The 13,795-nt window shown below is 43.7% G+C and overlaps 2 protein-coding genes across 2 annotated transcripts in view; one reads left to right on the top strand and one right to left on the bottom strand.

Moving 5' to 3' along the window:
- The window catches only part of prdm6 (PR domain containing 6), a 28,129-nt gene extending 21,438 nt beyond the window's left edge, over positions 1–6,691 (bottom strand). Inside the window, exons 1-2 of the mRNA XM_084690641.1 lie at positions 6,193–6,691; positions 2,817–3,124 (exon numbers count right to left, since the gene is read on the bottom strand). Coding sequence (XP_084546767.1) covers positions 2,817–3,124; positions 6,193–6,685 — 801 coding nt within the window. The 5' untranslated portion in view covers positions 6,686–6,691. The remainder of the gene's footprint in view (positions 1–2,816; positions 3,125–6,192) is intronic.
- A 3,788-nt stretch (positions 6,692–10,479) lies between these two features.
- ppic (peptidylprolyl isomerase C) lies at positions 10,480–13,387 on the top strand. Its single transcript, XM_084690195.1, has 5 exons — positions 10,480–10,613; positions 11,261–11,374; positions 11,525–11,618; positions 11,815–11,999; positions 12,165–13,387. Exons 1-5 carry the CDS (start codon positions 10,509–10,511, stop codon positions 12,291–12,293), a joined length of 627 nt encoding a protein of 208 aa, XP_084546321.1. The 5' UTR covers positions 10,480–10,508; the 3' UTR covers positions 12,294–13,387.
- Positions 13,388–13,795: the final 408 nt, after the last annotated feature.

The raw sequence follows: 13,795 nt of genomic DNA, 5'->3' as shown, positions 1-13,795 counted from the left end.
ACACACACAGTGTGTCTCTGCGCAGAGGGGGGCTGCACTCCCCTGCTGGGTTTGGATTCGCTCTCTCCATTCCTGACGTTCTTTCCATTTTCTCTCTCGGTTTTCTTCCCCGTTTTCTCCCTGGGACCTTTGTGGCTAATATTAACTCGAATCCAGAGGTTTGAGACAGAAATGCTCGATGATATTCTGTGTGACTGAATGCTCTGCTGCTCCTTGCCTCCGCATCACACTAACAGACCGGAGCCCCCCCCCGGTCCACAACCAGACTCTGACCTCCCAAGTCTGACATGTTTTTAATAGCGTTTAAAGCCTATTTTCGCCCTGGTAGGATAGCCAGACGTTCTAGAACCCTGGACATCAGTGAGGCACTCTAGAACTCCACACATTCCAGCGGCGGAGTGGACTGTCTGACCGCCAGACCACAGGACACATCCACAGGGAGAGCTGGGGGGGGACACTGTGGGAATACTGCCGGATCGGATCGTCGCAGGCCAGACATTGTGTGTGTGTGTGTGTGCATGTGTGCGGGTGTGTGTGTGCGGGTGCGCGCGTGTTTGTAAGAAAAATTAGGTCACTCTATCCCAGGCTCTCTCACTAGTGTTGTGTAAAACCAGTGTGTCGACTACATAGTAGAGTCAAGCTACGGTTGCCATACAACCGGAGAGACTACACAAATAAAGCATGACAAAAATACCGTTGGTATTACTGCTCGTAGCCCTCAGTCTTAGACCCTCCAAAGCAATAGTTCACATGCCATCTGTTAAAACAACAACCTAAGCTGGACTGCAATACACTCTGTGTAACAATCTCAACAGCACGTTTTTACTCTCACACTAACCGACCAGCCATTGTATTCCACTATGAGTTGTACAATAGGCTATGGGTTGTATATTAGCGACGGAGAACCACGTTGCTACTGAATACGTCTCTTTCCTGAACTGCTGTGCAAGATTACCATAACCAGAAACTATAATTGACCTTTGTAGGAGCTATTCCTTTGGATCGACGTCTTAACCTCTGTTGCACTCTACACAACTAAAACACTAAAAAACAGCTCTAAAATGTCAGGTACCTTTATTGATCACCTTGTTAGAAATGCTGCTGGGACATACAGTACTAACATATTACTATTGGACACTCAAGAGAATGCAACTAAACCCTGTTTTCTGATTGGCTAGACAACATATCATTCCCTGTTTTCAGCTGTATTAATGATGATTGGAGTTCAAACTCACAGTTCACCCAGACAACAACCCTTTCAAAAATTACACTCCAGACATCAAATATGTGGGTGTCTAGATGAGTTGGTAAATATGGTAAGATTGTAATTTGAGTAAACTACCTTTTCACCATGACCAAAGACGTGTGAATTAGAGTAGTCGACAGTCTCCCCCTCCCTCCCTCCCTCCCTCCCTCCCTCCCTCCCTCCCTCTCTCTCTCTCTCTCTCTCTCTCTCTCTCTCTCTCTCTCTCTCTCTCTCTCTCTCTCTCTCTCTCTCTCTCTCTCTCTCTCTCTCTCTCTCTCTCTCTCTCTCTCTCTCTCTCTCTCTCTCTCTCTCTCTCTCTCTCTCTCTCTCTCTCTCTCTCTCTCTCTCTCTCTCTCTCTCTCTCTCTCTCTCTCTCTCTCTCTCTCTCTCTCTCTCTCTCTCTCTCTCTCTCTCTCTCTCTCTCTCTCTCTCTCTCTCTCGTTCCACCTCTTCAACTCATTTAAGCTACACTTTATCAGGCTGAATTCCTGCCGGGCACTTCTGGTGTTTACAATCTGCCTCTCTTAGATGATCCACGTAGTACATCATCAGTAGCACTAGTGATGAAAGAGACACACAGACACGGTCTATGACATCACTTCATAGACAGTCATTTACTAGATTACTGACTTAAGTAAACAGCGTTCAGTACACTTAAGAGTCACCCGTTTTCTTAATATGGTCAGTATGATAAATAAACCTTTGGAAGAGGGAAAAGGATTTACTCATTTATTATTGAGCTGCACTGAAACATCAAACGTGATTAGCCTCTCGTTCTCGGTCTTTGGTAAAACAATAACATTCTGACCCGGGTCAATAATGTCTGACTCTGGATCAACCTCTAGTTGTAAAGGCCAGGACCTCTGGCCTGGACACACTGGTTGTATGTGCACCGTTGTCTGTGTTCTTAACCATGACCCTCTCCTCTCAAACCTCCCCCACCTCCCCCACCACCCAGCCCCCCTCACGCCCATCACCCCTGGCTGCCACGGTTGCCAAAGAAGGTAGCTCTGATTGGCCAGTGGGGGGGAGAGTGACCTTTCAGAGGGAGAGCCCAGGGGAGAGATCTATCAGTCCCCCTGACCATATGGACAGCCCCTCTGCCGATTAACATAGTGCTAATGCTAATACAGCTGTTTATATAAATATATATACACAGGACATTGACTTTTCCCCTGAACTGTATATAAGAGGAATCACCCCTAATCAATGTGAGTCTCGCTCCAACTTTGAACGGGACGTACAGGAAGATGCACTTTGGAAACACACAAGGGTCAACTTCAGTTTACGTCACAACACCGCCAATCTCAAGCGGCAGCAGCACAACCGATACCTTCACAACATAGAACCTACAGAAATGCAGACCTATCCATTTAAAACTGAGCATGGCGTTCCCAAACAATAACGCCTGAATAAACTCAAGTTCAATAACCCACCAGAGTTTATAAATAAAAGCTTTGAGGTAGAAAAAAAAAAAAACGGAATAAAACCCACTCCTTCACATAAACCATTATCATCCTCATTTCCTTTTTATCCACCCCATAAACCGCTTGTCGCCCGGCCAACTCACCTCCCATAAGTGTCTGGTGTTCCTGACCGCTCCGGCCTGCAGCTTCTCCAGCAGGAGGGGCACTCCCTGGAAGGGTCCCAGCCAGGTTCCCTGGGGGATCCTCTGGGCGGCACAGATGCCGTATCCCAGGCCGGGCACGGTGCTGGTGCAGAGACACACCTCCCTGGGCAGGTCCCTCAGCCAGTCGGGGACCTCCGGAGGGGGCGCGGCCGGGGCGGAGCTACTGGTGCCCACCAGGCGGCGTAGGGAGTGCAGAGGGCCGTGCATGGGACACTCCCCGTTGCGGTTGTCCGCACACATGTCACACCCTGGAAGTACACACACGTGTCACACCCTGGAAGTACACACACACACGTCACACCCTGGAAGTACACGCACGTGTCACACCCTGGAAGTACACACACGTCACACCCTGGAAGTACACACACGTGTCACACCCTGGAAGTACACACACATGTCACACCCTGGAAGTACACACACACGTCACACCCTGGAAGTACACGCACGTGTCACACCCTGGAAGTACACACACGTCACACCCTGGAAGTACACACACATGTCACACCCTGGAAGTACACGCACGTGTCACACCCTGGAAGTACACACACATGTCACACCCTGGAAGTACACACACGTGTCACACCCTGGAAGTACACACACATGTCACACCCTGGAAGTACACACACATGTCACACCCTGGGAGTACACACACATATCTCACTGTGGGAGTACACATGTTACCACACTGCGATCAAATATGTGTTACCATGCTGGGATCACACACGTTACCAGGATGGGATCACATACATACATGTTACCCCTGCTGGGATGACATGTACCTCTTACTGTGCAGGAAATGGCCATGGACACACGCACTAACATTACACCCAGTGGACATGAAGACTTTGCATGAAGACGCCACGGATAAGCTACATTCACAGAGACAGATACACATAAGAACTGACCCAGGAAATATGTACAGGCTTAAAATGTTGGAAACATACACTCACACACACACTCGTTACGGTCTTTTAACACACACACACATACATGCACTCATGTTGCGGGCCCTAGACACACATACACACGCGGATATCAAACGATGGCTGGCTTTTTCACTTCTGCAGTGTAATAGCAAACTGGTACTGCATAATCTTCTTGCACATACCAACTATCAGGTAAACATGTTGTATGATTTGCTGAGGCTTGGAATAATAACACTGAAGTGAAACTTTTTGACAGGTGAGAGGAGTGAACACTTATTATGAAGTGGGAGAGAACTTCTCCCATTTTACAGAGCTCATCCATTCCAAATGTTTAGACAGCTTTTCATGTCGGCTGTCTAGTTTCGGGATTTGTTATAGACGCGTGTGTGTTAAAACGAATTCAGAATCTGCAATAATATTTATTTGGTAATTACTCAGACGCAATCACCATAAATATAATAAAGTTTGAAACAAGAAAATGGAAAAGCTGTTTTTTTTTATTATGATCGTTATTTCCAATAGTTTATTTCTTGCTTGGTTGTTTAGCTGTCTAAAGGCTTTAACTTTGGGACAACATTGAGAAACATCCCACATTCCTCGATTGCACTGCTGTAATATTGAACTGTTCATTTCAATAATTATTTGGAGACTATTCATCGAAACAGTAGTCTAACAAATACAAAGTACAAAAGTGGGAACAGTTGTGTTCTGGTTAGCAAAGGTCTACACTTTTGTTTATGACCACGTTCTAGATCATCATTTTATATTTCTGTTTTACAGGTGACACACTGCACGCTTATACTACCGTGTACGAGCGCAATGCCCCTCTTTAGTCAATGTTTTATTTTTCAGTCCAATTTCAACGCCATGGCCGGATGTACACTCTTCAGGCTGCATAATATAGACAAAATTAAAAACTTTTGATGGCATTAAAAATCATAATATTGATGATCGAGTTTATGCCAAAATAATATCATCTTTGAAAAACAAAAACAAAATAGTGAAACACCTTTCTGCTAAAGCTCGGGTTTTCACAACTTTTCTATCTTGATTCTCGGGATTAAACGCTTGGTGCAATTAGAGAAATTGAAGCGTATACGGAATTGTATGTTTCACGGAACGTAATACACACTTCGGCTATTTTATAAATGACCGACATAGGTTTGAAATATGGGGGAGAGAGCACCGAATGTAGATAAAGCAGTCTCGCGCTGTCCCCGGGAGAGTTCTATATTGCATGTAGGGATGATGAATAGCGGCCGATGCACGAGATCGATCTCTGATCCACACTCTCTGCTCTCTCTTCCACAAAACTATACAGCAATTAATTGTGGCTTGTCCCCCCATCCCTCATCTGGTGGTGCCACATATCGATGGAGATTACTGCTGATGGGCCGTTTTATCACCTTAAATAAACAGTCACCACCTCCTCAAACTTCGCTTTAATATATAGAGCCTTCTCTCGTTTGAACGCGAGATGACGACTGGGTGAAATGAATTGCTGTAAAAGAAAAACGATTTAAAGAGAAAAGAGGCATCCAAAATTAGCTTCAGAATTAAGATAATCGTAGTCTATAATTAGGCCTATAATAATGACCTTTGGTCATTATAGACTGTGTCCAAATGTTATAGGACTATTTGAGGAACGTGGCTATGTCATTAGTGAAAGGTTACATATATTACAAATGCACAGACCTGTTGATGGAATGTAACAATACAAACGTTTGGATGATATTGTTCAAATAAGTAAGAACTAATTTAGATTTATAATTTAGCCTGCACAACGGTTGAGGTACTTTGCACTAATTTGTCAATAATTGCACAGATTTTAATGAGTGAACGTTGGCCTATAGGCTACATAGGAGACCCACAAACAGCACGTGCATCTGGAAGCGGATGGAAATCATAATAAGATATAATTGAGGAAGAAAATAAAGGCCCAATTATCTTAATTAATTGAAATTGTATATTAGTTAGCCGATTAATTTTAAATTAGTAAGCATTGAATTACTGATAGGCCTAGATCATATTAGATTTATTAGTAATTTGAACGCGCGCACCTGCTAACGGTCAGAGTTCTGCTTTTGAGACTTCAATCAAACTTTCCAGATGTTGGTGTACACGAGGGTCCATTAATAACAATCAGTGTCCTGATTCTATAAAGTAGCCTATTTAAAGTGACGGGACGGAAAAAAACAATACAACGCACTTCCATAACCAATGTCAATATTGTTTGAGCAGCTGAAACATTTTCTTTGCCATCTGTGACAACCATAAAAATACTATTCTCTTTTTTTAAGTAAGTATTATTCGCCTAATAATGATACAATAAAACGTAAATCCCCCTTTAATTAATATTTTGGAGGGCACAACTGGGCAGTCATACATACGATTGTTCTGGTCGCCGGTGTGATTGTTTAACGGTATTATTTCCATTCGTTGTTGTCCGTAAAGGTAGTAGTCCAGCTCCTCAGAGGTCAGTTTAAACCGAGACCCTTTGTCGCTCTTAAAACTCGAGGACACACAGACGTCTTTAGCTTGGAGGCTGATGCTGTCTGACGAGATAATGTCGCTGCAAAGAGTTTGTCCAAAAAGTGCAATTGGTGGCACGGGCAGTTGCGTTAACCCTGCCAGCGAAGAAACTGAGGAGGTGGAGGAAGAGGTGGAGGACGGGGTCAGAGCCGAGGAAGAGGTGGTTGAGGAGATGAGGTTCTGCCTTTGGCGAAAGCTCTCCACCGGGATGGTGATACGGTCAGGCGGCTGCAACTGCGTGAGCGCGGCATTCTTTAGATGTGTTTGAGGGAAAAGCTGCTGCCAGTGCTGGATGTACGTTGGGTCCACCTTGAGGAACGCAGAGCCGCTGGGGTCACTGGGCTTTAGCATCGCAAACCGGAGCTGCGCAGAAAAAAACATTGACAGCTTATCACTGGCTGAGTAGATAGTTTACTTTCAATTAAATTAGATTAAATAAGTTCATAATTGATCATATGACAAAAACGTAAAGAAAATAAGCTTTAGCTGTTCAATTCTCACGATTCCCGAATTTAGTTAGCCATTACGCTGATAATGGTAAGATACATTGTTCCGTTACAAAATGCAATCTAACGCAAAAGGAGATACTAAAAGTATATACGTTAAAAAGGAAACAAGACCATCTCTGCGTTTCACGTGTGTAAACCTTTCATCACAGACTATAGCCTTCCCCAGCACGGAAGACCACTACTTTCCAGAGTTCACCAACGATGTCCTTACCGACCACAGAGCAAACACAGCGATACAGAAAAACAACACTTACTATGTTCACGCGTAAAGGTGTATTAGGTCCTTGACGGTGATTCCAATGCGTATTTCCCGGACTCTTACACCATAGTATTGACTTCAGATACGTCGCGCTGTTCGTTTCTGGGTTTACGTCTGAAGTACAATATCATCTCCTCCCTCTCGTGCCCCCCTCTCCTCTGAGCGCTCGCAGGATCAGAGAAAGGGCACGTGGGTTTTACGACAGCATAAAACACACAGGGGACGAAGAAGTTCACACTGGCCCAAAACTGTAGCACCGCATCTGTCTTTGCCAAAACTATTCTTGGATTTTTAGGCTTGAAAGAATTGAAAGTGGGACAGTCTTTTAAGCCAAATAGCAATGCCAGCTTCCATTTGCATTGTAACTTCTGGTCATTTGTTGTTCTAGGGGGAAAAAACGTTTCTTTCCCACACAATGATTGAATACCTATCTTATTAAAGTACATTTCTAGTTCACCTCTCAAAAGAAAAGCTGATAACAAATTAAAGGATCAATACGTAACAGTTCCGCATGCCATTGGGTGGGTTTTTCAATTGTTTCAAGGTGGCCACTTCTAGACCACCGGACTCTCGTGTCTCACGACATTTCTAGTTTAATTCAACACTCTCTAGATAATGCATATTGCCTCATGGTATTGTTACTTCAACTTGTTATCCAGCAATAGTGTTTCCCACCGTCTCCTTTGCGCTTGAGAAAGTTATGAGTGTTTGTACAGTGTCTGTGCGGGGCATTTTACACGCGTTCTTCTAGAGGGGTGGTAAAATGTTTTGACTGGCGTCATTTTGACAAGGCCATTTGTCATCTCGAGACCTCTGCAGATTGATAACGAACAAAAACACAAACATAATCGTCTGAAAATGAACCCTTGTCTACAAAAGCGCAATTTCACTGTAAAAGAATGTGAACAATAATACTGCACCGCGAGTGTGCTGATATGTTAAACTGAAGTTTCTTGAGGGAATTGCAGCCTGTGTCCACAAAATAAACATTAAAAACTTGTTTCGAAGCTCGTTATTTTTGCACATCGAAGACTTCCAACTCACGCTCTATTACGGGTTTTCAAACTTAACTCGTGGGAATTACGTATTTTAATGACCCTGAAATTAGGCTATGGTTTTAGGGTATAGGGAAAAGCCCATCAAAATATATCCCAGGGATGATTACCCATGCCTCCATTGTTAATTATTTAATTTGACTTATTAACAAAAACATTAGCGATGGTAGGCCTAATTGTCATAACAATTATTCTAAACATCAATATTGACTAGCCACTGTTCTTGTGTCATTATTCTTGTTTTTCTTTTCCAGTAAAAAAGGCAATATTCTATTTCCATCAACCTTGCTGTCTTTTGGATTTATAATTAATCCACAACTCCGTTTCTCTAAGAGGGCGTAAAACACAACACAACACAAGGAGAGCAATGCTGTTTACGTCCATTGATTAATGACTGCTTAACTAAAGGACATTGAAGTAGCAGCTCTGATCAATAAATTAACTACCGAAATTCATCATTTTCTTCTACAAAAGCTCATTATTTAGGGTGGATTTAAAATATATATCAACACAACTTAATTTATACATGTACGTTCATGTAACCTTGATTTGTTTGTACTTATAGACCTCTTGGTGTTGCTTTCATTTACATAGTGTATTCTGTTTGACATTCAATTAAAACGTTTACATTTCTTGTTAATTAATTCGCCTGATGGTTGCAAGACAAATGGACGGCCGTCTTTGACAGGAGTCCGATAAAGAATTCAACAACCTCTCCTCGTGCCCCTAGTGTGTCCTGATTATGGCTTTGAGGTCACGGGTTGCTGACTATATAATTCATTAATATAGACGGTTATTCACGTGGGAATTACAGAGATTCAAACTCTCCTTTCTTCTTCCAACTCGCCTCTTGCTTACACTAAGTGCTAAATTTGAGAAATAAACACCTTATTCATATTTAGGACAGTTTAATTATCTGGTGTTTATCCTATATTGATTCAATCGACAAAAGGCAATTGTTATCTAACCACTGAAAACAACAAACGACAAGAGTTTGGCATTTTTGCATTTTTACCCCAAAATTATGTGACCATATTAATTACGAAATGGTCAAGATTGATAGAAATCTAGGAACCTAAAATAATCCAAAACAATACACATAAACTAATCCATGTCATTTGATAAAGGCCTATGGTATTTGTGGGCTGCTCACAAGATGTTACTCACATTAATTCATGTGTTTCCTATAAGGCTTTAGTAGAACCCTGTGTGTTCTTCAACGCCGAATTGCATATGCAATCCAACCGGGGGAAAATTCAGATAAAAGTGATTTACATGCAATAGGAAGTCGAAGTAGGCATCTTAAAGAGAAACCACGTAGGTCTCCTGAACCCTTCCGATTTGGAAGCTAAATGGGTTGTATTTCTAGTAGGAAGACAGCGGCCTCCTCTTACCTCGCTCGGGCAGTGTGACAACCGGGGCTGCCAGAGGGCGCCGTAGTCCCTCACGAGCCAGGGAGGAAGAGACCAGACACTTGAATATGCTTGTGTTTAGTAGTTCACCTTCTGTGACTGATAGAGTGGATTGTTAGGATTGTATGACCCAACAAGTTTACAAATAACTACAAAAGACAGCGGGACTCGAGATGTAAGCTATAGCGTTTCCCTTTTTGTCGGATAGACCCTAGTCTTACTGCGGCCTAAAGTTGTGAGAGGAAGTGAGGAAGAGGTTTGGTGTGTATAGGCTACAGCAGCACGCCTATACCTAAAAAGCTATATTCCCTTTGACAATGAATTAGTAATCAAACTATTTGGGCAGTTGAGATAATCCTTTGTCAACAAAGATGAGGCACACAGGAGCATCATGAACGTTCCCAAATCTTGAGGCAATTATTGTTTCTTTGTTACAAGACACAATAATACAATCTTTGACTAACAGAGGCCACAATTGATTTAACTGAACACAAAGTTTGTAATGCTTGTTGATGCAATCTTCCCCCAATTTCAATCTTTCCATATGACTGTCAATAGGCCTAATCTAAGTGTTTCGGTTTGGGATACTGCAGCACCACAAACCTTAACTTCCTTGAGAAAGAAAAAGGACACGTCTTTAATTCTTGTAGCGGAGCGTCTTAAAAGTGTAGAACTATGGTCCACTTTGGGACCATGCGAACACCTGTCTCTCACGGCTTGCCTCTTGCCTGTCTTAAGACGGTCATTCTGTAGTGTATAGACACAACCCTGTCCTGACTGCGCATCCCCGCACCATGGTACTATAGCGGAGGCTGGGCATACTGAAGCACTGCCCAATGGGAGGAGGGGTTACTGCAGGAAATTCAGTGCAGACGCTCTCCGCTATTCACACCGATTTGACACACCGAGATTTTTCGACGGCGCCTCGGCAGCTGCAAGATGGAGCTAAAGACGTTTATGTCTGCCATCGTTTTCGTGGCGCTAACGTTTCCCGAGAACGTCGCATGTTCGAAAGGACGGGTCGGACCGAAAGTAACAGAGAAGGTCGGTAGCCTATTAACATCCAGTCATCACCATCCGCGATAAACCGGCGCTCGGACGCTTATGCATGCACGAGCGAACCCACCGAGAGGGTTCCTTCGAAAACATCTGTGTGCAGGATACATAATAACAATGCTACGTGGTCAAACTGCATAGAAAACCGCATTGCGCCGTAATGTTCTGCTGTATAAAAAAGACCGAGTAATCTCACACACAAATAGCATCATCAACTCGAACTAAACCATGTGATCTCATCTGTTGATGGCACTGAATATGTCTACTGATTTGTCACATTTATGGATGTCATATATATTTTTAATAATCATCTTGTAATAATGTTGTACAATCCTGTAATAAGGGGTAATGAAATAATGCAATCTATCCAGGTTAAAATGGATAAATACACACTTGATTTCTTTCTTGTCACTTCTAACCTCTGGAATGCCATGATAGTGACCAGCCTTCCAATAGGCTAATGCACTTACATAACACATAACACACTGACTCAGGACAGATCAAGGCCCTCAAGCACAACATGAAACAAGGCCTTACTATACAGTTCACAGTGACCCACACAGATTGTGGAGTTAAGGATGATTTCATCCATGCTTATGTGCGTGTGTGTGTTTGTGTGTGTGTTCCTTTTCCAGGTGTTCTTCGATATCACGGTTGCGGGCCACGAAGTGGGCAGGATTGTGATTGGTCTGTTTGGTGAGGTGGTTCCTCTGACCGTGAAGAACATTGTGACCCTGGCAACAGGAGAGGTAGGCCTGCCCAGAACCTGATTAAACTGGGATTCTGTAAGGCGAGCGATATCATTAACACACTGGCCCAGGTTTTAAACTAGTGGACTCTTTCAGCAGCAGTCTCTGTTGTTAGGATTCAACCTCACCTATTGTTGCTTTTTTTAACAGAAAGGCTATGGGTACAAAGGCAGCAAGTTCCACCGTGTGATTAAAGACTTCATGATCCAGGGAGGAGACTTCACAGCAGGGGATGGGACCGGAGGTAGGACCGCACCGGCCTCACACGCCCTCCCTTCCTCTCACCTCTCCTTCCCTCACCCCTCCCCTCCCTTCCTCTCACCTCTCCTTCCCTCACCCCTCCCCTCCCTTCCTCTCACCTCTCCTTCCCTCACCGCTCCCTTCCATTCCTCACCTCATCTCTCCTCTCTTCTCTCCACCCCTCCCCTCCTCACCTCCAGGCCGTAGCATCTATGGGAACACATTTGCAGACGAGAACTTCCGTTTGAAGCACCTGGGTGCGGGCTGGGTGTCCATGGCCAACGCGGGGCCGGACTCCAACGGATCCCAGTTCTTTATCACCGCTGCCAGGGCTCCGTGGTTGGACGGCAAGCATGTGGTCTTCGGCAAGGTGCTGGAAGGCATGGTAGGCTGAACCCTGTAGACACACACAATGTCACTTATTGACAAATATCTATGCTCACAAGAATTAATCTGCAAAACACACACACCCACACACACACACAGAAACAGTTATACACTACACACACCCGACACACAGTAAGAGTACTCTTTCACCTTGTGTTTCCAGTCTGTAGTTCACACCATCGAGCTTCAGGACACCAACGATAGGAACCTGCCCTACACCGAGTGTGTGATCGTCAACAGCGGGCGGATCGAGGTGAAGGAGCCGTTCATCGTGGAGGTGGAGGGATGGTAACACCAGGACCCCACACACCTAAAGCCTCGAGCACGACACAGACACACGTACACAAGATGGGGGACCCTGTTTCCATGTGCAAGGGAACTACACGGACCATCCCCCAGAGAATTACAACTTTGCACAAAGTATACAGGGTTCTTATTTGAAGTAGCTTGCGTACGTGTGTTTGTGCTGTGTGGCTTTCCTTGTGAGGATTTCGACGGTAGACTGGACATACAATCTCATGCTGTAGACTTGTCACAAAGCTAAACTATTATGCAGATTTTGTTTATGTTAATTTATTACCATAGTATATTCACTGCTCTCCAACGGGTGAATGCTAACTAAGTACAACCATGCACTTTTGGTACGACTGACAAGAGACATTTGAACTTCCTTCATGAATTGCCAAAATGATCGGACTACAGCTTGCCAAACTATCACTATGCCATTTGCACTACTGTTCAGACAGCACTTATATTTCCTAATTGAAACTCATTTAACACTGTTGCTGTGAGTTGACACATATGCAATACTGTTTTACATATCAAGCTGAATGGTTTGTGACCAGGACCAATTTATAGGTTGTCCAGTGTTTCTGAAATGGCAAAATGTAATAATAATCATTTTTTTAAATCAAATGTCTTATAATTTGTAAAAAAAAGAAAAACACAAAATCACACACGATTAATGGAAAATTTTGAACGTTTTGTCTTATCCTTCGGGGAATAGAGTAGCAGTAACTGGAGATAAAATGGACTTGTGATACCAGCAGTTGCAAACTGTTGGTGAACGAGTCCTTAATTTAACGATGTCTAACTGCAACCAGTTATCCTACAACCCTAATATGGCCCCATCCTAACCCCTAAACCTAACCCACTACTCTACAACCTCCACCTAACCCCATCCATAACCCCAAACCATCTTCCTATCCCATCCTAACCATAACTCAACCTTGCCCCATCCTAACCATAACCCTAACCTAGCCCCATCCTAACATCATTCAATGATATTCAAAATCAACATATCCTAACTATCTGTTACACTGACTGTAGAAACTGAACCAACATATCCTTTATATCAGCTTCCTTATTTGCAATGCAGTAGCAATGAAAGTGTCATCAAGTGTATTTTCTACAATAAAAAGACATTGCAATACTTTGTTTTTTTTCACATTTTTCTATTAAAAAAAAGTATATATATTTTATAGCCAACATAATGAACTGGCACGTGTAAGCAATGGTAAACCAAAGTTTGTGTTGACAGACACACACACCCACACACACACACACACACCCACACACACCCACACACACACACACACCCACACACACACCCACACACCCACACACCCACACACACACACACCCACACCCACACCCACACCCACACACACACACACACACACACCCACACCCACACCCACACCCACACCCACACCCACACCCACACCCACACCCACACCCACACCCACACCCACACACACACACACACACACACACACACACACACACACACAC

Source organism: Hypomesus nipponensis, chromosome 24 (assembly GCF_054491055.1).
Source record: "Hypomesus nipponensis isolate SF chromosome 24, ASM5449105v1, whole genome shotgun sequence".
Lineage (NCBI taxonomy): Eukaryota > Metazoa > Chordata > Actinopteri > Osmeriformes > Osmeridae > Hypomesus > Hypomesus nipponensis.
Note: the sequence above shows the minus strand (reverse complement) of the source record. Positions and strands in the feature narration are given on the sequence as shown.

What these genes read in the sequence shown, in the direction of transcription:
- ppic (XM_084690195.1), top strand. Translation starts at nt 10,509, where the DNA reads ATGGAGCTAAAGACGTTTATGTCTGCCATCGTTTTCGTGGCGCTAACG. An exon ending in AGCAGGGGATGGGACCGGAG is followed by an intron (nt 11,619 to 11,814) that starts GTAGGACCGCAC and finishes CCTCACCTCCAG; the next exon opens with GCCGTAGCATCTATGGGAAC. An exon ending in GCAAGGTGCTGGAAGGCATG is followed by an intron (nt 12,000 to 12,164) that starts GTAGGCTGAACC and finishes TTGTGTTTCCAG; the next exon opens with TCTGTAGTTCACACCATCGA.